Here is a 22,291-nt window from a genome sequence, read left to right on the forward strand (position 1 = left end):
TGTGTTGTTTCTCACAAACGTCAAAGAATATGCTTAAAAGTTTGTTCATCAAAGTGTTTGGAAGACTGAGTTGCAAGATTTTAACTTTATTCTCTGTAATTTTATAGTGTCCTTTTCTCTTTTTTTTTTTTTTTCTTTTGTGTGTGTATGTCCTTTTTTTTTCCAACAGTCATTTTTTAGAGTAAAAATTCTTCCTTTTCTTAAGTTGAGGATCTGTAAAAGTTACCATACCGAATTCCTCATGTTTTAGAACGTGTTGTTTTATCCAACCTACAACCGAGCGTCATTGCTGATCTGAGTTCTCAAAGTAGATGTCAGCCCCAGATCTTCATTAGTAAGCAAATACTCATGAGCCACAGGAAATACCCTCTGATGTCATTACTTGAACTATGGTAACAAAGAATAATATTCTTTACAGAAAGATATTTTCATTTCTTAACAAACCTCCCTATAATATTACAAAAATTATTCTGAATGTTTGCAAGTCCCAAAAACATTTAACATAACTCTATCCAGTGTATTACTGTGAATGTCTTAAATAGTCTTAATCATTCTTTCAATACCTGGTGTGTGTGTGTGTGTGTGTGTGTGTGTGTGTGTGTGTGTGTGTGTGTATGCATGTGTTGCTGGGGATTGAACCCACAGCCTTATTTTGCATGGTGGGCAAACAATCTACTACTAGTGCTACAGAATACCAGCCCTCTTTCAATACATATGGAGACCTTCCTGAGACTATTCAAGATTAACTCATCCCTGAAGGAACTTACAGTCTAGTAGAAAAAAGGAGGTAATCAGAATGTGACTGTCCTAAATGCAAAATCAGAGACAGGCACGAAGTAATTAGAGAGCTAGGCAGAGAGGTATCATTCAACTCAAAAAAAAATTTTTTTTTAAGTCATCAAATGCAGCACTTGCAAAAATAAAAAAGGCACCTGTTTGTGTTTGTCAAGGTTCACAAAAAGGAGTGGAATGAAATTAACTGAAGAAAAGAAATAAAAAGAAAAAGAAAAAAAATTTCAGAAACAAGACTAGACTATCACTTTCAATGTTAGCATTTTTTAGTCTCAACTGACAGTTTTGAAATTCATTCTGACAAAGGATACCAGTTAAGCAAAAGCACACTTTGGCAACTAATTTCCAATTTTCTCTAGCCGTATTAAACTCAAATATGTAAATCTTAAACACTTCTTTTCAAACTTTACACAAACTGAAGTGCTATGGGCAAATTCGCAGTGCCACACCTCTTGAGGCCACATCAAAAGAGAAAGTCAAACTGTTCGGAAAAACGGAACACAAAATAAAGGCTGTCTGTCCAGGAAAACAGTAATAGTGGTCTACTTCCTCCTTAGATAATCTCTTTTCCTGATACAGGAGCAGATTATCAAATATCCCAAGTCCCCTGATCTTCAGTCACTGACATCTACAACAGAACTAGCTTTAACCTGCCTGAGGGGATGAGGGAGAGCGAGGGGAGGGGGCAAACTTACCCAAGCCTTTGCACCCGGGTTGTGCTGGCTGGGACGAGCAGCCCCGGGTGGGTCAGAGCCGATAATCGCTCGCCGTGGGGCAGGCCGCGCTCGGGGCCGATCTCCCCGCGCCCCCGCGGCCCCGCGCCCCGGGCAGGTCCTGAAACCTCAGGTGCCTCACCTGGGCATCGGCCGCTCGGGGCGCAGGGGGATGCCCGGGACTGAGCGGTGGCGAGAGATGCTCACCGCGGCGGGCTGACCCTCCGCTTGCCTCGGGCCGGCCGCACCGGGGTACCTGGCCACTCGGGTCGCCGCTCTCCCCTCCGGCGGGAGCTGCCCGGGCGCGCCGCTGCGATCGCCGCCGCGACTGTCTGCGATCGTCGCCGGGGGCTGGCTGCACCCGCCTCCCGCTGCCGACACCCCTCTCACGCCCTTGTGAGCGCGGAGAAAGCCGTCGGTCCGTCCACTCGCTACCTCGGAGTCCCCGCCGCAGGCCCGCCGAGCGCTCAAGCGCCGCCGGGCCCGCCCAGTCCGGACAGCGCGCTCCCGCGCACGCAAACCCCGCCCGGCGCGTGCCCGCCAGCCCCGGGAGAGCGTCTCCGCATGCGCAATGGGGCGGGGCTAAGACGCGGGGGCGCGCCCAGGCGGACGTGGCACGCTCGGCCCCGCCCCTCTCGTCGCGTCCCGGCAGCCTGCGCGCGCCCGCGAGCTTCTAGAGTTCCCATACTCGGCCTGGTAGAGGAACCCGGAGGCGGGGGGCGGGGCGAGCCGAGGGGGCGGGGCCGGGTGTGGGAGGGGCCGGCCTGGGAAGGGGCGGGGCTCCCGGAGCCGCGCTGCAGCCGCGTCCCTCCGTACCCCGGTGAGGCCGTCCCGGCTTGGAGATTTCAGGGTTCCAGACATGTCCGAGGTGAAGAGCCGGAAGAAGCCGGGGCCCAAGGGGGCTGCCGCCGAGCCCGAGAAGCGGAGCGACGGCAGGAAGAACCCCGAGGCGCGGGGCGGGGCGTGCTGGGCGGACCCCCGCACCGGGCTCAGCCTGCTGTCGCTGGCGGCGTGCCTGGGCCTGGCCTGGTAAGTGCTGGATGCCGCAGACCCGGGGTCGAGCCTCGCTCGCTTGGATGCGCTGGTTTAACTCTGTTCTGCCAGCATGCTCCGGTCGCTGCCCCCAAAAGTTTGGGAAGGAGTCTCCCGCGAGTCGGCCCACACTTTATTCTGTGCCTGCTGTACACACGTCACAAGTTTGCACATAGCAAAAACCGCTACTTCCTGTCCACTCTGCAGCTTTCTGCGGATAAGTTTGCCCACACCCTGCCCCCCCCCAAAAAAAAGCACACGAGGAAAATGTCTGGAACCAAAAAAAAAAAGTTTGTTGTTGGTGAGCAACAAATGCTGATGAGGCTTTCTCCTAGTTAGAGCAGTGTGCCTACATTAAAACTATAGTCCTTCTTTAAAGATTTGTTTTTAGTTATGTAAATGTATGTGTCTGTGTATATGTGCACGCGTGTGCAGGTGCGCAAGGAGCTCACAAGAGGGTGTCAGATTCCAAGCCATCTCTAACCTGGAGACTGTAATCTTATTCATAAATGACATGCTGAACTGTACTTAGCGCTAATGGACACTTGTTCTCATTTAAGACTAAACATTGGTAGTTTTTAAACCAAGCATATGTTGCTCATGCATTACTGTAATACGGAATAATCTTTAAGACCGACTTTATTCTTCCATATTTCTTAGGAACAACCTACTTCATCTTCATAAAAAGACTGATACCTTAATATGTTTTTCATCGTTGATACTTATTTAGTAAGAGACATCCAAGCTGGAATATTTTTGATGCTAGTACATTTCCATTTTAGTTTACTGGTGACACTCCAAATCCTGGGGCTTTGGAGGTTGTATGGTTGAGTAGTTGGTTTTTTGAGACAGGGTCGTAGGTAGCCTAGGCTGGACTGGAGCTCACTAGGTAGCTGAGGATGATATTGAACCCCTGACCCTCCTACCTTCACCTCCCAAGTGCTAGGAATACAGGTATTGGCCACCATACCCTGCTTGAATACTGGGTTGTTGGGTTTTGGGGGGGGGAGGTTATTTTTGTTTCAGTTAATAAAAATTCATTAAATGAAATGGGAATCATTGTTCTCTTTTAAAAGATTTTATTTAATGATGGTGTTTGTGGAATATATTAATTTTGATCTGAAGAGAACAAATGTGTTGCATTTGCAGCTTTAAGTACTCATGCCTAAAAATGTTTGAGCTTTTTTAGGTAAAAGAGGGCTTGTTACATTTTGGATTGGAAAAGAGTATTACTGAGTTGGTTCACTCTAGGGCAGTGGCTCTCAACCTGTGGGTCACAACCCTTTGGGGTCACATATCAGATATTTAAATTACGATTCATAACAGTAGCAAAATTATAGTTATGACACCAGTAGCAAAATTATAGTTATGAAGTAGCAATGAAAATAATTTTATGGGTGGGGGGGTCATCACAACATAAGGAACTGTATTAAAGGGTCACGCAGCATTAGGCAAGTTAAGAACCACTGCTCTAGGGCTTAATAAAAATGGTTTAGCTGCTAAATTTATTAATATAGTTCCCGTTAATTAGAGAAAGCCTCATAATTCATTAAGTAAACTATATCACAAAACATTCAGCTTTTCAGTGATTCTATTAGAGTTCAAAACAATTGTTCAATAGGACCAGCAAGATGGCTTATCTCGTAACGGCAGGCACTTGCCCTGCAAAGCCAAAGAACAACCTAAATTCAATCCCCTACAGCCACACAGTGGGAAGAAAAGAATGAATCCTAAAAGTTATCCTCTGACCTCCAGACATGCTTAATGAAACACTTTATAGTAACAAGGTAGCAAGCAAGTGTGAGAAAGGCAACCAACACCCACCTCTGACCTACACACACACACACACACACACACACACACACACACACACACACACGCATGCACACACACACACTTTTAGTTTCAGGGGGAAACTAAAAGATTAAAACTTTAAAAATCAAGCTTCATCTCAGGAATTCAGTATTAGAGAATAGAAAGACAAAACATATTACTGACTGGAAACATTTTTGTATAAACTGAGCTCTGTCTTTGCAAAATGTTTTTTAATGCCAAATCAAAATTATAAAGCTAGAGTGTAATCGGTGGGAAGGCACTTGCCTAAGTGCATGAGGCCTTTGGTTCTGTCCCCAGCATTACCAAAAAACAAAAACAAAAAAAAAAAAGTTATATATTCTTTAAAGGGGTGGAGCCTATGATTGTTACCAAGACAGTTAATAGTTTCTTGTTCTTGGAAAGTATTTTATCCCTAAAACGGAATATGTATACTGTTGTTTATAACAAATTTGGGAGCCGGGTTTTGGTGACGCACGCCTTTAATCCCAGCACCTGGGAGGCAAAGGCAGGTGGATCTCTGTGAGTTTGAGGCCAGCATGGTCTACAGAGCTTTAGCTTATGCTTGTTCCTAAACAGCTCTTATAACTTAAATTAACCCATTTGTACTAATATACGTTCTATCTTCTGGTGTTACCTCTCTTCCGTCTTGTGCCTCCTATCTCCCCTCAATGTCCACTGGACTCTCCACCCTTCTTCTTCCCAGAGTCCTCTCTGTCCTCGGAAGTTCCACTGGATCTCTTCCTGCCTAGCTATTGGTTAATTAGCTCTTTATTAAATCAGTCAAAAAGTGCCTTAGCAAAGACACATCTTTACAGAGCAAACCAATTATCCACATTTCCCCCTTTTTGTCTAAATTAAAAGGGTTGAATTCTAATATAGTAAAAATATACAATAAGAACAGTTATCAGGCTGGAGAGATGGCTCAGCGGTTAAGAGCACTGACTGTTCTTCCATAGGTCCTGAGTTCAATTCCCAGCAACTACATGGTAGCTCACAACCATCCATCAAGATCTGGCAGCCTCTTCTGGCCTGCAGACATACTTTCAGGTGGAACACTATCCAAAACAAATAAATCTAAAACATAAAAGAACAATTATCAAGTAAGGATTATATTCTCAATGTCCAGTTCCTTTGCATTTTGCAAATTTAGAGAAAACACTCCATTATCTATCCTATCTTGGTGAGTACAAAGTTTTGTACCTAATTCATTTTCTATCCTAACTTGTATTACCAACCTAAAGCTATTTTTTTAGATATCAAAACATTTTCTTAGATAAACAATTTAAGCCTTTATGTCTCTTAACCTTATGTACTTTATACCTCCTTTGTAAAGTTTATTTTCTGAATTTGCTAACAAGGAAAACTAACTATAACTATCTAGTCTTCAACCCCATCAAAGACCTGAGAAGGATATAATATCATCTAAGTAAACAGGAAGTGCATAGTAAACAACTTTCAAAACTATAGAAATGACAAAGACATTGGCTGCCTGAAGAGCCACCCAAGTCCCTCAGCAACACTGGGCTACCCGTCTTTGCCTACCGGCCTAGAATATCTGACAAATTTTTCTGTGAAGCAAGAATTTTGAAGGACTGTTGTGCTTTGTCTTGACAAAATTCAGCAGTCACTTTCTTGTGTGCCCTGTTTGTCCACTTTGGACAGTGTACTGTCAACAATCGAGGCAAGGACACTTTCTTGCCCAGTAGCTAACTTTACCACAACAAAAACAAATTCTGTATGGAGGTTCTTCAATGCCCATCATCCTTTTTTGAAGTAAATTGGTAGTTGGTAGTGCCAGGAGCAGACAAGACATGTCTCATTGTCATGAAAGCCTTAGGTTAGTGACACATCTTAGATGCCATATTCTGTGGGTCTTTGAAGTGTTTAAAGACCACCTGTCTATCTAAAGTATATCTCCATTTAGCCTTGAAAACATATCTAACACAACTACAAGTTTGATTATTATAGATGACTCACTACTAACCTGTATTTCTTAATTACTTTACATTTTTTAAATGAACTGCATAGGTACAATATCTTAAGAGTAGAAATATGTATACAGTATGACAAAAATATCCTTAAATTTGTTTAAATATACAAAAAATATGTTAAACAAAGAGTAGAAACATATAGTGTAACATGAATAATAAAAGACCCAGAGACAAACTGAGGGTCAGATAAGCAAAGCGGCCAGCCACTGGCTCTTACCTGTACCTCAGACTGAAATGGCAGTCCTGTTTTCACCAAGCCTCAGACTACAACCCCAAACTGCTGCCTCTCCTCAGTGTGGCTAGAGACAAATTATTTCATGAGACCCTTTTCTTCTTACTTTTATACCACCCTAGTACTGGGATTAAAAGGCGTGTGATCCCAAGTGCTGAGATCACCTTTGCGTGAGCTGTTTCTCTTTAGAGCTGGGTCAGTTTTGTGTTGCTCAGTTATATCCATCTGCCTGTCTCCTGAGTCCTGGGATTAAGAGTGTGTGCCACCACCACCAAGTCTATGGCTGGCTAGTATGGCTACTGGGATTAAAGGTGTGTATCACTACTGCCTGATCTCTGTAGTTTGTGGCTGGCTTTGCATCCTGAACCCTCAGGCAAGCTTAATAAGTCATAAATAATATATCACCACAGTATAGAGTATGTTCTAACAAAAATAATTTTAAATTTGTATCTATATACAGAAGCCCATACCAATGTAAAATATGGTGTATAGAGTGAGTTCATTCCAGGACAGCCAGGGCTACACAGAGAAACTGTCTCAATGAGAAAACACACACACACAATCAATCAGGGTTCTCTAAAGCACAGAATTGTTAGGAGTGTGTGTGTGTGTGTGTGTGTGTGTGTGTGTGTTAAAGGGAGTTTGTTAGAATGGCCTATGGATTGTGTTCCGAGTAGTCCAATAGCTGTCTCACAACAGAAAGGCTGCAAATACAGTGATTGCTCAGTCCATGACACTGGATATCTCGATAGTCCAGATGTGGCACTGGAGCCCTGGAGAACTCCTGGAGAGATGCTGGGCTTCAGTCTACATTGGAGTCCTGAGGAAGCTAATTTAATACCAGCCTCAGCAGCAGAATAGATGAACTTGCCAGTGAGAGTGAGGACAGGCAGGCAAAATGCAAAGTTCCCATCTTCCATGACCTTTCATGTGGACTGCCACCAGGAGTAGCCCAGACTTAGGGTGGGACTCCATCCTTCAAATAATCTGATTAAGAAAACCCCTCACAGAAGTAACGAGATTGGAAGTTGATTCCAAATGTAGGCAAGTTGACAACCAATATTAGCTATCATACACACATACACAAATAAATAGTGTGCTTTCAGAAAGTTAAAATGTTGGAATTTAGGCATGTGAAATGGTCCAGGCATATTTACCACCAAAAGTGGGAAGTACACCTCTGGTGCTCCCATGGTGGAAACAGAGAATCGGCATCCCAAAGTTGCCTTCTGACCTCTCCTCGCCCTGAGTGGTACATATGACCATGTACATAATAGTTTTTGGTTTTGTTTTGTTTTTTTTTTTTTTTTTTTACTTTTTTAAATGTGAGGACTTTACTAAATAAGATAGAAAGCCTCTTACACTAACTACATAAGTCCGGTATGAAGATTCTCTGAATATTTATTTTTTGTAAATGTTTTATAACACAGCAAATCAAAAGCTCTTTGTATATGGGTGTATGTGTGTGTGGGTGTGACACATGCAGGTGCATGGTGTACACATACGGAGGCCACACACCAGCATGTATGCCCAGCACTCCCGATCTTGTTCTTTTTTGAGACAGAGTCTCCCTGAACCTAGAACTCACCAGTTGGCCAATGATCCCCTTGTCTCTAACCCTCTCCCATGCACTGGGGATCCAGAGCTTTTGGCATCTCTTATCTTTCGCTGAAAAAGTATTATAAAATATGATAAGGCCCGGCGTTGCTGGCACACACCTTTAATCCCAGCACTCAGGAGGCAAAGGCAGGAGGATCTCTGTGAGTTCGAGGTCAGCCTGGTCTACAGAGCAAGTCCCAGGACAGGATCCAAAGCCATAGAGAAACCCTGTCTCGGAAAAAAAAAAAATACATATTATCAGTAAGTGATCCCTCAGCTTGGCTGCATACTCAGATTGCTGGAGAAGCTGTTAGAATATTCAGTATCCAAGCCATGACCATGACAAATTAAGAATCTCTGCCATGGATGTGTTAAAGCTGTCTGGTAATTGATTCCAATATGCAGGGAAGATTAGCAACCACTAATACAGATCATGTGACTTAGGTACTTCTCAAGACTCTGCTCTGTTGCTTTTTGATGACTCGGTGTACAAAAAGGGTAAACTCCCTTTTCTGAGCTTGGAGAAGTGAGCTAAAGTAGATAACCAAAACGATATTAAACCTAAGGCATTTCTTTTGTGCATTCTTGTTTCAAGTCTTCAAAAGTATGTTCAGTTACTGTTTCAGAGATTAGGATAAGGTGTCTGGCTAAAGCATCAGATTCTTAGAGATTGGTGCAGGTTTTTTTTTTTTTTAATCGTATGAGTATTTTGCCTATATGTATGTGCTTCACATGTGTTCCTGGCTCCAGTGTGGGTGAGAAGAGGGCATTGGGTCCCCTGGAACTGCAGCTACAGACAGTTGTGAGCTACCATGGGGGTGCTGGGAATCAAACCTGTGTCCTCCACAAGAGCAGCTTGGTGCCCTTATGCACTGAGCAATCTCTCCAAAGATATATTTGTTTTTTCAATGCGTTTGCTTCTACTCTTTGCTATTTACCAGATGTAGAGAAAACTCCCAATTTGTTTGCCTATGTGCTAGCTTCAATCCTGAGCCTGTCAGATAAGCACCCTCCTACCCCTGATCTATACCCTGACTTCATTTTCTGCGTGGCTGTATGAGCGTGCATGTGAGTGAGTGTGCATGTGAGTGCGTGTGCGTGTGCAACCTTGCTTTTTGAGACAGGGTGTCCCACTAAGATCTGCTCAGGCCGACTGGTCCTCTGTGTCTGCTTCCCCAGCTCTGGGATTACAAGGGTATCACCAAGCCCAGCTTTCTATGTGGGTGCTGGGGATCATCCATGCTCAGCACTTTACCCACTGAGCCATCTCCCTACACCCCTGAGCCCTCATTTTAGAATGACATCTACAGTATACCTATGAGCAGAAGGTTGCGTATAATCAAATACAGTTTTTACAGCCTGCTTTGCATGAATATCTATCACTTTGATAATGGCTCTCTTCTGTATTTTTGTCTCTTCATAATTTTTCTATAGACTGAGTCTCATGTCGCCCCAGTTGGCCATTAAGCTTCTACTATGTATTGGAGGATGGCCTTGAACTTATGGTCCTCCTGCCTCTACCTCCCTAAATGACACAATTACAGGTGAGCATACTGCAGTCTGGATGATAGTTTGAGGAGCAATAGCTTAGTAGTGCCGGGGACTGAGATCAGAGTTTTTATTCCAAATAGTTCAATCCTTTCAATCCTGATTTCTTCCAAAATATCTCTTTTTTGTACATCTTTTAGAGATGCCAGTCTCTGCCTCACTCACTGAGCTATGAACCCTGAAGAGAGGGTCAGCTCATCTTTGCATTGAGTTAATCCCATCCCCTGCACACAGTAGGCCACCTGAGATTGAGTTAATCCCATCCCCTGCACACAGTAGGCCACCTGAGATTGAGTTAATCCCATCCCCTGCACACAGTAGGCCACCTGAGATTGAGTTAATCCCATCCCCTGCACACAGTAGGCCACCTGAGGTTGAGTTAATCCCACCCCCTGCACACAGTAGGCCACCTGAGATTGAGTTAATCCCATCCCCTGCACACAGTAGGCCACCTGAGTGAAGTCAGTTGACAAACACTGCAGCAGCCATTTGAGAATGCATGTTATTCTGATCAGAAGTGAGTGACAGGTGCTATTTCCCTCTTTTCCAGGCTTGTATTTCAACAATCAGAAAAATTTTCGAAGATGGAAAGCCAATACAAGTTACTGCAAATAGAAAGCAGCGGGTTTCAAGGACTACAGAATAAAATCAGTTTAATCTCAGACAAGGTAATCCACTCATTTACTTGCTTGGAGGAGATGCACCCATCTTCCCAACTACTGTGTTCACACTTCAGATCAAAGCTTCTTTAAAGTCATTATTTTAACTCCTAAATGGGCTTCCTACTTCCTGACATTCTCCCCAAAATCCAAGTTAGTTCCTAGAAAGCATTGATTGCTCTAGCTGGACATGTAGTACACACCTTTAATCCCAGCACTCTGTAGGCTGAGGCAGGTGGTCTCTGTGAGCGCAAGGCTGGCCTGTTCTACATGGTAACCAGCCTTTGTTCAGATGGTCCCAGAAAGCTATTGCCATACTAAATTCCCTTGAGGGTTTCCTGCATCTCCATTATTTCAGATACTGACTCAGGATAATATCATCTTCCATGTTCACCAAGAAATGTGATCCTGGGTGCTGGAGAGATGGCTCAGTGGTTAAGAGCACTGGCTGCCCTACCACAGGATGTAGGTTCAGTTCCCAGCACCCACATGGAGGCTCACTGCCATCTATTAACTCCAACTCCACCATGCCTTGTTCTGAAGTCTGCATACACACAATGCACATACATGCATGGTGGCAAAACATGTATGCACATAAAATTAAAAATGCAAAAAAGAAAGAAAGAAATGTGTTCTTTGTACTCTTGATATTTGGGATAAAAACCACAACAAAAATGTAAGATGTGGTCTCTTTCTGGAAGTTATACTACATGGCTCTTCTGGAGTGCTGTGCTTGGTCTCTGACGTCTGGGTCAGCACTCTGCCTGAGTGCTTCCAAATGTCTCCCCTTGTCACAGTGCATGCAGATTCCTTTGCTCCCGAGTAAACTGTCTCAGGACAGTGCCGCAAACGTTTGATAGCTTAATAATTACTCCTAGGTCTTTTCATGATCTCTAAACCTTTTATACATATGAGAGTGGAGACTAGTAGGATCCATGGCATGGCCCTTCCAAATATCCCAGCCCATTCTAAGAGGCCCTAGAGGCTTATCCTGATCTGCAAATAAACACTGCCATTTGAGGTAACTTGTCTCAACTATTTTTATAAGAATTCATTTTTGTTTTTCTGCAGTCCAGTTCTTTCTCTGCAAGAGGTTAGCAAAAATAATAATAATGATTCAGCCAGAAATGTACAAAATCATAGGATTCAGGAGAAGTAGCAAATTTACACGGTTGAAGTTTCCTAAAAGCCAAATAGCCATAAAAATGGCCTCTATGTTACTTTCCATTTTCATGAAAAAAGAAACTTCAATATACTTCAGAATCTGATAACATTTCTTTTGACTGTGCCCTCATGAAAAACATTTATTTAACTAGGATTATGAGTTCAAGTATACATTTCCAACATAGTGCTACTCTAATAAATTTGTCAAAAACTACTAATGATAAATTTTCTGTCTATGTGATTGTGATGTACTCAAATATTTTAGGAATTTGAACCTTGTATGTTTCTCTGATATGAAAGTGATTAAGAAGCTCAGGATTGTTTGTGTCGTAAATGCAGCTTGAGTCTACTGAAAGTATCCTGCAGGAAGCCACAGCATCCATGGCTTTGATGACCCAGTTTGAACAGGAAGTATCTGGCCTCCAAAGATCCATACATGACATTGAGAATAGTGAAGAGATACTCACACAAAAGATGCAAAACCTTAGTGAGAAATTCCAGAACATTACAGATTTCTGGAAGAGAACCCTGGCAGAAATGAGCGATAATACAACCATTTTCAAATCAGAAGCAAAGCATATACATTCTCAAGTTACCGTGAAAATCAACTCAGCTGAGCAAGAAATGAAATTGCTCACAGAACGGCTAAAAGATTTGGAAGACAGCACACTGCGAAACATCAAAACAGTAAGCAGGCAAGAAGAGGAAGACCTTCTCCAAATAGAGACACACCTCAGCTCTGACACAAAAGCAGTTGAGAAGCTAGAAGAAGAACAGCACTCACTCCTAGCCAGAGATGCAGCTCTGACCAACAAACTCTCCAACTACGAACCCAAAGTTGAAGAATGCAAGGCACATTTGCCAGCTATAGAAAATGCAGTCCACTCTGTTCTCAGAGTCTCTCAGGATCTGATGGGGACAGAAAAGAAAATGGAAGAGCTTACTATGCAGATGTTTAACATGGAAGACGATATGCTAAGGGCAGTGTCTGAAATAATGGAGATGCAGAAAACCCTTGAGGGAATGCAGTATGACAATAGCATATTAAAGATGCAAAACGAACTGGTTGTTCTGAAAGGAAAAATTCATGATTTCATAGCATATTCAGATGCAAGAGAAAAGCAGGCTTTGGAGACATACAACCTAGAGAATAAGGGAACTGGCGATCATTAGGTCCACTGCCCATCTCCCGATGGACTCTTTACTAAGTGGGAATGGGTCGGCTGCACAGTTCCAGTCATTTGCCCCGACTCACTTTACTAGAGCACAAGTGGAGGATGGACCACATGGGGTATAGACGTTTATCTCTTTAAAATCAAAACTGATTTTCACCATCTTAAAGAGCAAGAGCTCTCCTGGGAGGTGGTGGCACACACCTTTAATCCCAGCACACAGAGGCAGCAACAGGTGGATCTCTGAGTTCAAGGCCAGCCTGGTCTACAGAGGGAATTCCAGGACAGTCAGGGCTACACAGAGAAACCCGGTCTCAAAAAACCAAAAGAAAGTAAAAGAGAAAGGGAGGAAGACACAAAGAAAATGAAAAAAGAAATAGTTCTAAAATATATATTGCTCTACATTTCAGACAATATATTTAATATTTGCATGTCTTTCCAGTCAGTATTTAACAGACATTATTATTGACACTATTATGAATTGTATTTATTCTACTAGATACATATATATGTGTATATAGATATACAGATACCCACATATAGATAACTGTAGCAAATATTGAGACTATTTACATTTCACTATGTGACCCTAGTTTTCTGTTTTTCAAACTGTGTCTGTTTCTCATGCCTCTTCTATCACCTGATTTTGCAGTCATTGATAGCACACCTGCCTCTGCCAGTATTTTCTATTCAGACAACCAAGTTCATAGGAATTTTCTGCAAAATAAAAGGTAATGTGCCTGCTGCAGGAGAGCCTGGGGGTTCTTCTGTGAGGTAACGCCACATTCTGAAAACTGGCGCCTGGGAAATACTTTCCTTTTTGCAAAGGTTCTAAACTGTGTTACAGAAACTTGTAAGAAGCTTAAAATGTGAGTAAATATGTTCTTACTTTATCCTCAATAACACCTTTTCTGGTAACTGGTTACGCTTTGAAGTTTGAGCTCATGGAGTGTGTACTTTTGTGAACCTGAACTTTAATTTCAGAAGTTTGCACTGTGTGATATTAGTGTTTACTACATACAACCACGAGATACCTAAAAATATACCAGTAAGCCTGTTTTAAAGATAAAACAACAGAACTATAAGTTGTGATAATTTAACATATTTATGTTGTTATTTTAAAGTTTCCTCAATTTATGAAACTAAGTTTGCTTTACATACTGATTTTATTTTTTAAAAAATTAGGGCTGGAGCTAGGCATGGTGGCACATGCCTTTAATCCCAGCACTCAGGAGGCAAAGGCAAGCAGATCTATGAGTTCAAGGCCACCCTGTTCTACATAGTGAGACTGCATCTCAAAAAAAATAATGACAGTAGTAATAAGGCTAGGATAGCTCATAAGTGAAGTGCTGGCCATGAAATTATGAGGGCCTGACTTTACGCAGCACTGACATAAAAGGCTGGGCCTAGCCGTGCTACCTGTAATGCCAGCACTGGGAGGCAGAGAAGGACGCAAATACTACAGGAGAAGACTATCGAAATAGCTGTGTCTTTATATTCCTTTGCTAAGAAATTTGAGTTCGAGGCCAGCCTGGTCTACAGAGCAAGTTCCAATACAGCCAAAGCTACACAAAGAAACCCTGTCTAGAAAAACTTAAAAAAAAAAAAAAAAAAAGAGGGCTGGAGAGATGGCTCAGAGGTTAAGGAAACTGGCTGCTCTTCCAGAAGTCCTGAGTTCAATTCCCAGCAACCACATGATGGCTCACAACCATCCATAATGAGATCTGATGCCCTCTTCTGACCTGCAGAGAACATTGTATACATAATTAGTGAATAAATCTTAAAAAAAAGAAAGAAAGGAATTTGCTCTGGGGCTGAAGAGATGACTCAATGGTTAAGAGTACCGGTTGTTCTTAAAGAAGACAGGGGTTGATTTCCTGCATCCACATGACGGCGCATAACCATCTGTAACTCAGCTTCCAGGGTATCTAGAATATTCTTTTGGCTTCTGCAGACATCAGGCATGGCATGCATGTGGTGCACAGAACACATGCATAAAATAAAATAAATGTTTTTAATTTCCTATTTACCAAAATTGTCACTGGAGAGATCTAGATACATTTACTGAATCTTCCTTTTTTTCTTTGTTGTGTGATTTGGAGCTTTTTATTTTATTTTTTGAGACAAGGTCTTGATATGTAGCCCAGATTAGTCTTATCTCACCATCTCCCTGCTTCTGCATCTCAGGTAATAAGGGTCACAGGTAAATGTAATGGCACAGGCTTCATTTTGTTGTATTTTATGAAAATTACCAATATTCTAATGCACATTTTTGTATCTCTGTCACTGATAATAAATTTTATAACAATTGCTTATAGAAAGTACTGTCCATTTATTTAAATTTTCAGCACGGATAAAGCATTTTTACAGTTAGGCCTGGTGGGGCATGTCTGTAACTCCAGGTTGAAGCAGGAAGAGTCCAAGTTCATGGCTAAGCTGGGCTACATAGCAGGACACAAAGAGCAAATGCTTTGCAGAAAGAGAGGCTGAAGAGATAGCTCTGTGGTTAAAAGTGCACGTGGCTCCTGCAGAGAGCCAGAGTCAGCACCGCACAAAGCTGTTCGCAGTCACCTGTAACCCACATCTAGGGGATCCAGTGTCCTCCTTTGGCCTCCATAGGCATTGACTGCTCTTCCAGAGGACCTGGATCCTCTCCCAGCACCACGTGGCAGCTCACAACTGTGACTCCAGTTCCAGGGCATTCGCTGCTACCCTCTGACCTCCACAAGCACCACACATGTACATGATACATGGCTACACGTGCAGACAAAACACCAGTACACATATAGTAAAAAAAAATTACAGGAGGGGCTGGAGATAGGGCTCAACTGATTGAGTGTCTACCTAGCATTCCTGAAGCACTGGGTTCTAGCCCCAGCACAGCATAAAACCAGGTCTGAACACTTGGGAGATAGAAGCAAGAAGATCATAAATTCAGGGTCATCCTCAAATACATAGCTCAACCAGGACTGCCTGAGACTCTATCTCTACACACACACACACACACACACACACACACACACACACACACACGTACACATACATGCATGCATACATACAACAATGTAACAGGATAGCTAGGGATGTAGCTTAGAGGAGAGCACCTGCCTATCACATGCAACCTGAACTTCATCCCCAGCCCGGGAAAGGAAGGGCGGGTAGGAGAGAGGGGGAGGAAGAGTATAACAAAAGTGGAGAAAAAAAGGCTTCACCATTCTAGTCTGTTAGCACATTGTATTGAGTTTCCATTTTAGAAGTTCATAATAAATCGTCTTCCAAGCCACTAAATGAATCAAAGCAACTCCATAGTGGCCCGGCCTCCTAAGAATGAGCTCTTTCTGAGCTGTCTTAGTCAAGCCATACTGTTAAGCTATGCTTACTCCACAGAAGTAGATACATTAGCAAATGACAGTCTAGTGATAAAATGGACAAAAAGCCCTCTAGTCCTCTCACCCATGGGAGGAGGCTTCTCAACAAAGCAGGCTTCTCTATCAAAACCACACCCTGGGTCACCTACTCCAGCAGTCACTGACAAAGCATAAAGCTACTTAGGGTCAAAGTCAAATGTACACTGAAACCAAACATGTGGCGGAGCAGGGGTTAACTGGTGTACCTCACTTCAGCAGATAGCCCTGACCCTTCTGCATTCAAAATACCATCCTGGGAACTAAGGTTACAACATCAGTGGGTAACGCTGAGAACCTGAGTTTGCATCCCCACCACCCACATAGAATTTGGGTGTAAAGATGGTTCAGTGGTTAAGAGTGCTTGCAAAGGATTCAGAAATAGCTCAAATAGCTCCCAGGACTACCCACATGGAGACCCACAGCTCCGTGTAATTCCATTTCCAAGGCATCTGAGGCCCTAAGCTCCTAATCTGTGCAATATACCCAAACTAACACAGGTATATATACACACGTAAAAAAACTTCCTTGCCGGGGTGGGTGGGAGCACACGCCTTTGATCCCAGCGTTTGGGAGACAGATCTCTGTGAGTTCAAGGCCAGCCTGGTCTACAAGAGCTAGTTCCAGGACAGGCTCCAAAGCCACAGAGAAACCCTGTCTGGAAAACAAACAAAAAACAAAACAAATCTTTTTTAATTTGCTTTTCAAATATTGGGTAGAGAGGGCTGGAGAGACGGCTCAGAGGTTAAGAGCACTGGCTGTTCTTCCAGAGGTCCTGAGTTCAATTCCCAGCAACCACTTGTCGGCTTACAACCATCTATAATGAGATCTGATGCCCTCTTCTGGCAGGCAGGCGTGCATACAGACAGAACATTGTATACATAATAAAATAAATAAATCTTTTGTAATTGGGTACAGAGGGCATGTCTTTATTCCAGCTCTTGATAGAGACAGGATGAACCTAGGAGCCTAGCCTACTGGCCAGTCAGTCAAGCCAGTCGGTGAGCTCAATGGTCATAGAAAGACCTTGTCTCAAAAAATAAGGTAGTGCCATGTGTGGTGGCACAAGCCTTTGATCTCAGCTCTCAGGAGGCAAAGGCAGATGAATCTGGTCAACCTAGGACATTTCAGGCCAAAGGTACATAGTGAGACCCTGTCTCCAATAAACAAATAAAAGAAAAACATGAAGAACAATAGTAATAAACACTTAAGACACACATTGACTTCCAACCTACACACACAAAAGACTCAGCACATTACATTTTTTCCTTAGCTAAACTACATGTGTGTGAGCCAGAATAATCTCAAAAAGGTAACTGAGTAAGCCAGTATGACCTAAGAATGATGACTCATCAAAACATTGAAGATATGTATAGTTACTCTAGAAAAATACCTGATGCCTGAAGGTTAAACTGCATATCTTATGAAAAATGTCTTTAGCCTTCATGACTTCTTTTTTTTTTTTCCATGTCTTTTTTCTGAGTTTTAAAGAATCAGTTTCTTGTCCGAGTCATGGTGGTATACGCCTTTGATCCCAGCACTCGGGAGGTAGAGACAGGCAGATCTACAAAGTTAGTTCCAGAACAGAGAAACCTGGTCTCAAAAAGAAAAAAAAAAATCAGTTTCTTGACTATCTGGTTCCAAAACTAAATAACAAACACCGAAATGAAAAACCGCCCGATCCTACTTGCATGTACTATGTATGCAGCATGGAGCTGTTTGACCAAACTGCTTTCCTGTCAGGAGAAAGCTACAGCATCTATCAGGTGGGTCCCAAGCAACAGCAGCTTGGCCCACTGAGCACCTCAATAGGCCTGCCTAATATCATTCTTAAAGATTCCCAAAAATGTATGTGTATGTGTGTTCCCGTGTGTCTGCCGTCTACACGGGTAGCCATGGAGGCAGGGAGATTGGGGTCCCCTGGAGCTGGAGCATGGGTACTGAGAACCAAGCTCATTGGTCTGGAAGATCAGCAAGCACTCTCTCCTGCACCCCGTTATATCTTAATAAAGCATTTTAAATGCCTGCAGTAGCTTAATAAGACTTTATTTGTGGAGGGATCTGGAGTTTCATACCACTCTGGACTGCATGCAAGATTTAAGATGGTATCTTTAAATTAATAATAATAATAATAATAATAGCAGACTTTATCAAGCGTGCACAAGTCTTTGGTTCTGGTTTCCAGTACCGCAAAGAAAGAAAAGCCAGGAGTGACAGCTGTCATAGGTAGTCAGGCTATCCAGAAAGCTCAGACAGAAGGATCATTTGAGTCCAGCTTGGGCAACATAGCAAGGCCTGTCTTTAAAAAAAAGAAAAGAAAAAAAGGGCAAAAACAAAGAAAATGAGGTTACGTTGTTATGTTGTCTCCGTATCTCCTATCTCATATCTCCTATCTCGTATCTCGAGGGTTCTTCCCTTCTCTAGCTGTGGAGAAAACACAGCCCTGTCTCCGTTAGCTCATTCTCTTACTTTATGAGGGGCCAATGGTATAAGAACATCAAGATACGTCATTTCCAATAATGTCATATGAAATGTGCTGAGTACTTTCCTTATTCATTAGCAATACACTTGAATTATTTTAAATCCTCTTTTCTAAATCCTGTTGGAGATTTTTATTTTGTTTTGTTTTATGTTTTTTTCACTGCTGGGATTTGAAACCCAGAGTGTCCCCAGCCCAAGGCTGGCTTGCAGAGCCGTCTTTCACCTTATGCTTTCCCGGACAGCAGTAAAGTCAAGAGGAAAAGAAGAAAAAAGAACACACATGAATGTTAAATGTCAAATTTTAAATGTCAGATTTTGACTAATTTAATCACTGTGGTATTATATTTCCTTATAGTATCAGAAACATGAGGCTCTCGTGGGACAACTAAAGGCTTTTCAAATAATGGCGCAGCTGAAGCTCCTGCAGGAAGAAGTTCATGAGATGAAAATTTGGTCTGACAGGGTAACTGAGAAGCATGGTGTGCTGAAGAACACGCTAGCAAGCCTTTCTCAAGACATTGCAAAAGTAGACCAAGGTACAACTTCTGCGGCCAGAGATGTGGGCCTCAAGATTTCAAGTGTGAAGACTGATATACGCCGCATTTCCGGTTTAGTAGCTGAAGTCGCCTCTCTAACAGACTCTGTGCAAGAACTGCGAAGTAAGGTCGGGAAAGTAGAAACGGCTACAGTCGAAAATATAGGTGGCCTTCTGTCAAGCAGCATCGACCGCACAGCGGCACTCCGAAGGACTGCGAGTGAAAATTCCAGAAGGATCGACTCAGTCACCAAGAGGCTCGCTGAGCTCCAGGGGGATTTCGACAAGCACTCGGATAGATTTCTAAGCTTGGAAAGTGACAGAGCTAAAGTTCTGAAAGCAGTGGCCTTTGCCAATGACCTAAAACCAAAAGTGCACAGTCTGAAGAAGGACTCTCTGCGTCTGGAGCCGCTGGTAAACGATTTGACACTGCGCATCGGGAGGCTAGGTTCTGATTTAATTCAAAGACACAAAGAAATTGCTTTCTTAAAGGAAAAAATATCTAATTTAACAGTCGTCCAAGCTGAGATTAAGGACATTAAAGATGAAATAACGCGTGTTTCAGGTTAGTTGGCTATTATTTAGAGATAACTTTTTTTAAAAAGCATATTTCTGTTATGAAAAGACTGACAATTGAGAATACTGGTATGTTAAAATAAATTCCGTTTTGTGTTTGATACTATTTTACCCTGTAGCATTTTTTAACTTATTTACATGTATGTGTGGCCGTGCGGGTGGGTGTCTGCGGAGGCCAGAGAGTGTATTGGATCCCCTGGAGATGGGGTTACAGATGGTTGTGACCCCCCTCCGCCCCCTGCAGACACACCTACCGCGACTATGAGCCAGCCATGGTGGCTCCCACACTGAAGAAAACGAACGGGTGGGACACCGGCGCTTATCTCTCTCCGCTTCAGGGCCTCAAGCTTCTGCGGGGATAAACTGCACCCTCAGACCGTGAGCCAAAACAAAGCTGCCTCTGTGGCTGCCCGCCAGCAATGAGAAACTGGGCAAGTGCGAACCTTGCCTCTCTGGCAGCCAGGAAACTCGAGTGTGGTTACTGAAGAACTTCCCCTCAGGGCTGGTGCATACATTATCCAATCGGAGGAGACAGCCAGGAAAACAATGTGGTAACAGCCCATCCTTCCTGGTTTAGGGGTTAAAGAAAGGGAATGTGGCCCAGTATGAAGTGCCATGTAAGAAATACCAAGGGGCTACAGTGGCTTCTCAAGCTGTGGGCCGCAACCGCTTTGGGTGCATGTCAGGTATTTTCATTATGGTTCATTTCAGCAGCAAAACTACAGTTCTGAAGTAGCAATGCAACAACACTTATGGTTGCGGTCATCATAACATGAGGAACTGAGTTAACGGGGCGAAGCAGCCACGTAAGGACCCAAGGGTCTGCTCATAACCGCCCGTCACTCCAGTTCCAGGGCATCGGACTCTCTTCCAGCCTCTGCAGGTTCCAGGCGTTCACATGGTACAGACATACATTCAGGGAAAAATACCCATACACATAGAAAATATTAATTTTCAAAAAAGAAATAACAAAATGAGAATAACCTACAAATAATAGAAATGTGTTCCTCACTGCAGAGGCTGAGAGTCCAGGATCGAGGCGCGGGCAGGTCCGTGCTTGGTGAGAGCCTTCTGGTTTGTAGAGTCCGTCTCACTGTGTCCTCGCACACCAGGCTCGGGCCTCTGAGGACCACGCCTTGATGACCTAGTCACCCCCCCCCCAACTGGTTACTATATATTATCACGTGGATTTTAGAGAAAGAAGCATTCATTGCAAGGGGCCACCTACACTGAAGTAAGGAAGTAGCCTCTAGACCAGGGTTGGTTCAAATGGAAGGGTGTAAACCAGTGTGGTCCAGGGGGCTGGAGCTCCACAACACAGCACCGCCCCTGTGGTGATGTGAACAGAAGCAGCCAAAGCTACTGAAAGAGAGCCTGTATCCACAGCAGCATCAGGGATGCTCAGTCATCCCGCATCACTTGCTACCAAGTCTGGTAAGCTGAGTTCAATCCTGGAATCCACATGATTGGAGAGAACTGATTCCAAAAGCAGTCCACTGGTAACTACATGCATACCAACACACACACATACACACACACACACACACACACACACACACACACACACACACACACCCCTAAAAATAGAATAAGATTAGCAATTCTAATTACACAAACTTTGAAGTAACCTAGTGGTTAAGAGCAGAGCAGTGGGGCTGGAGAGAGGGCTCAGAGGTTAAGAGCATTCGCTGCTCTTCCAGAGGTCCTGAGCTCAGTTCTCACAACCATATGTAATGAGAGCTGGTGTCCTCTGCCGGCCTGCAAGCATACATGCAGACAGAACAGTTACATAATAAATACATCTTTTTTAAAAAGTACAGCAATTAGTGTGCTTGTTATGAAATATTAACTATGTAAAGATGTATTTTGTTTATACTGCATTTGTTTATGTATCACCTTGCCTGCGTGATTCATCTAATTAAAAAGCCAAACAACCAATAGTTAGGCAGGAGAAAGGATAGGCAGGGCTGGCAAGCAAAGAAACAGGAGAGATCTAGGCTCAGAGAGAAGAAATAAAAACTTTGATGTTTTGTGACAGATCAGTAATGCATGCACATGGCTGATGCTAAGCATCACAGTGACCATTTGGTTAGACCCAGAGAATTCCCAAGTTTCACCTAAAATTTTCATACTTAGTATCCCTTCCTTTCTCCCTTCCGTAAAAGTGTAAGATGATGTCAAAGAAATTAACATGCAACTAACTAGATGCATGACTCCTACATTTAGTTCCATGTTCTTAGTAAACACTTATAATGAAAGTATTTCTCTGTTGGAATTCTTGCAGAAGCAAGCTGTAGTAGACCTTCTCTGTAATCCCAGAAAGCTGTGGCAGAAGGATCACCTGACTGGCCTCACTGTGGTGAACTCCAGACCAGAAGCCAGGGATGCAGAAGTGAGACCCTTATCTCCCCCCTACACAATCCCACATTTCATATATATTCTACGAGGACTGTCAGCACTCTCCAAACCACCAATGGCTTCAAGGCAAAACTGAATTCAGGATAACAGGAATCACGCTTCTGTGTCTGAATAAAACAAGTGGAAAACTGAACACAGA

General features: G+C 43.2%; 2 protein-coding genes across 3 annotated transcripts in view; one reads left to right on the forward strand and one right to left on the reverse strand.

Moving 5' to 3' along the window:
- The window catches only part of Apaf1 (apoptotic peptidase activating factor 1), a 71,254-nt gene extending 69,676 nt beyond the window's left edge, over positions 1-1,578 (reverse strand). The window contains exon 1 of the mRNA XM_051206269.1: positions 1,488-1,578. The gene's annotated coding sequence lies outside the window, so the exon portion shown is untranslated. The remainder of the gene's footprint in view (positions 1-1,487) is intronic.
- Positions 1,579-2,327: 749 nt separating this feature from the next.
- Ikbip (IKBKB interacting protein) lies at positions 2,328-19,840 on the forward strand. 2 transcript variants are annotated; one of them, XM_051206300.1, is made up of 3 exons: positions 2,328-2,534; positions 10,294-10,411; positions 18,979-19,840. In XM_051206300.1, the coding sequence occupies exons 1-3, from the start codon at positions 2,365-2,367 to the stop codon at positions 19,726-19,728; spliced, it is 1,038 nt and encodes a 345-aa protein (XP_051062257.1). In that variant the 5' UTR covers positions 2,328-2,364; the 3' UTR covers positions 19,729-19,840. The 2 variants fall into 2 exon arrangements, with proteins under 2 accessions (XP_051062257.1, XP_051062255.1); XM_051206298.1 differs by lacking the exon at positions 18,979-19,840 and adding an exon at positions 11,906-15,059.
- The last annotated feature ends 2,451 nt before the right edge of the window (positions 19,841-22,291 follow it).

The sequence above is a fragment of the Phodopus roborovskii genome, unplaced genomic scaffold, assembly GCF_943737965.1.
Source record: "Phodopus roborovskii unplaced genomic scaffold, PHOROB, whole genome shotgun sequence".
Lineage (NCBI taxonomy): Eukaryota > Metazoa > Chordata > Mammalia > Rodentia > Cricetidae > Phodopus > Phodopus roborovskii.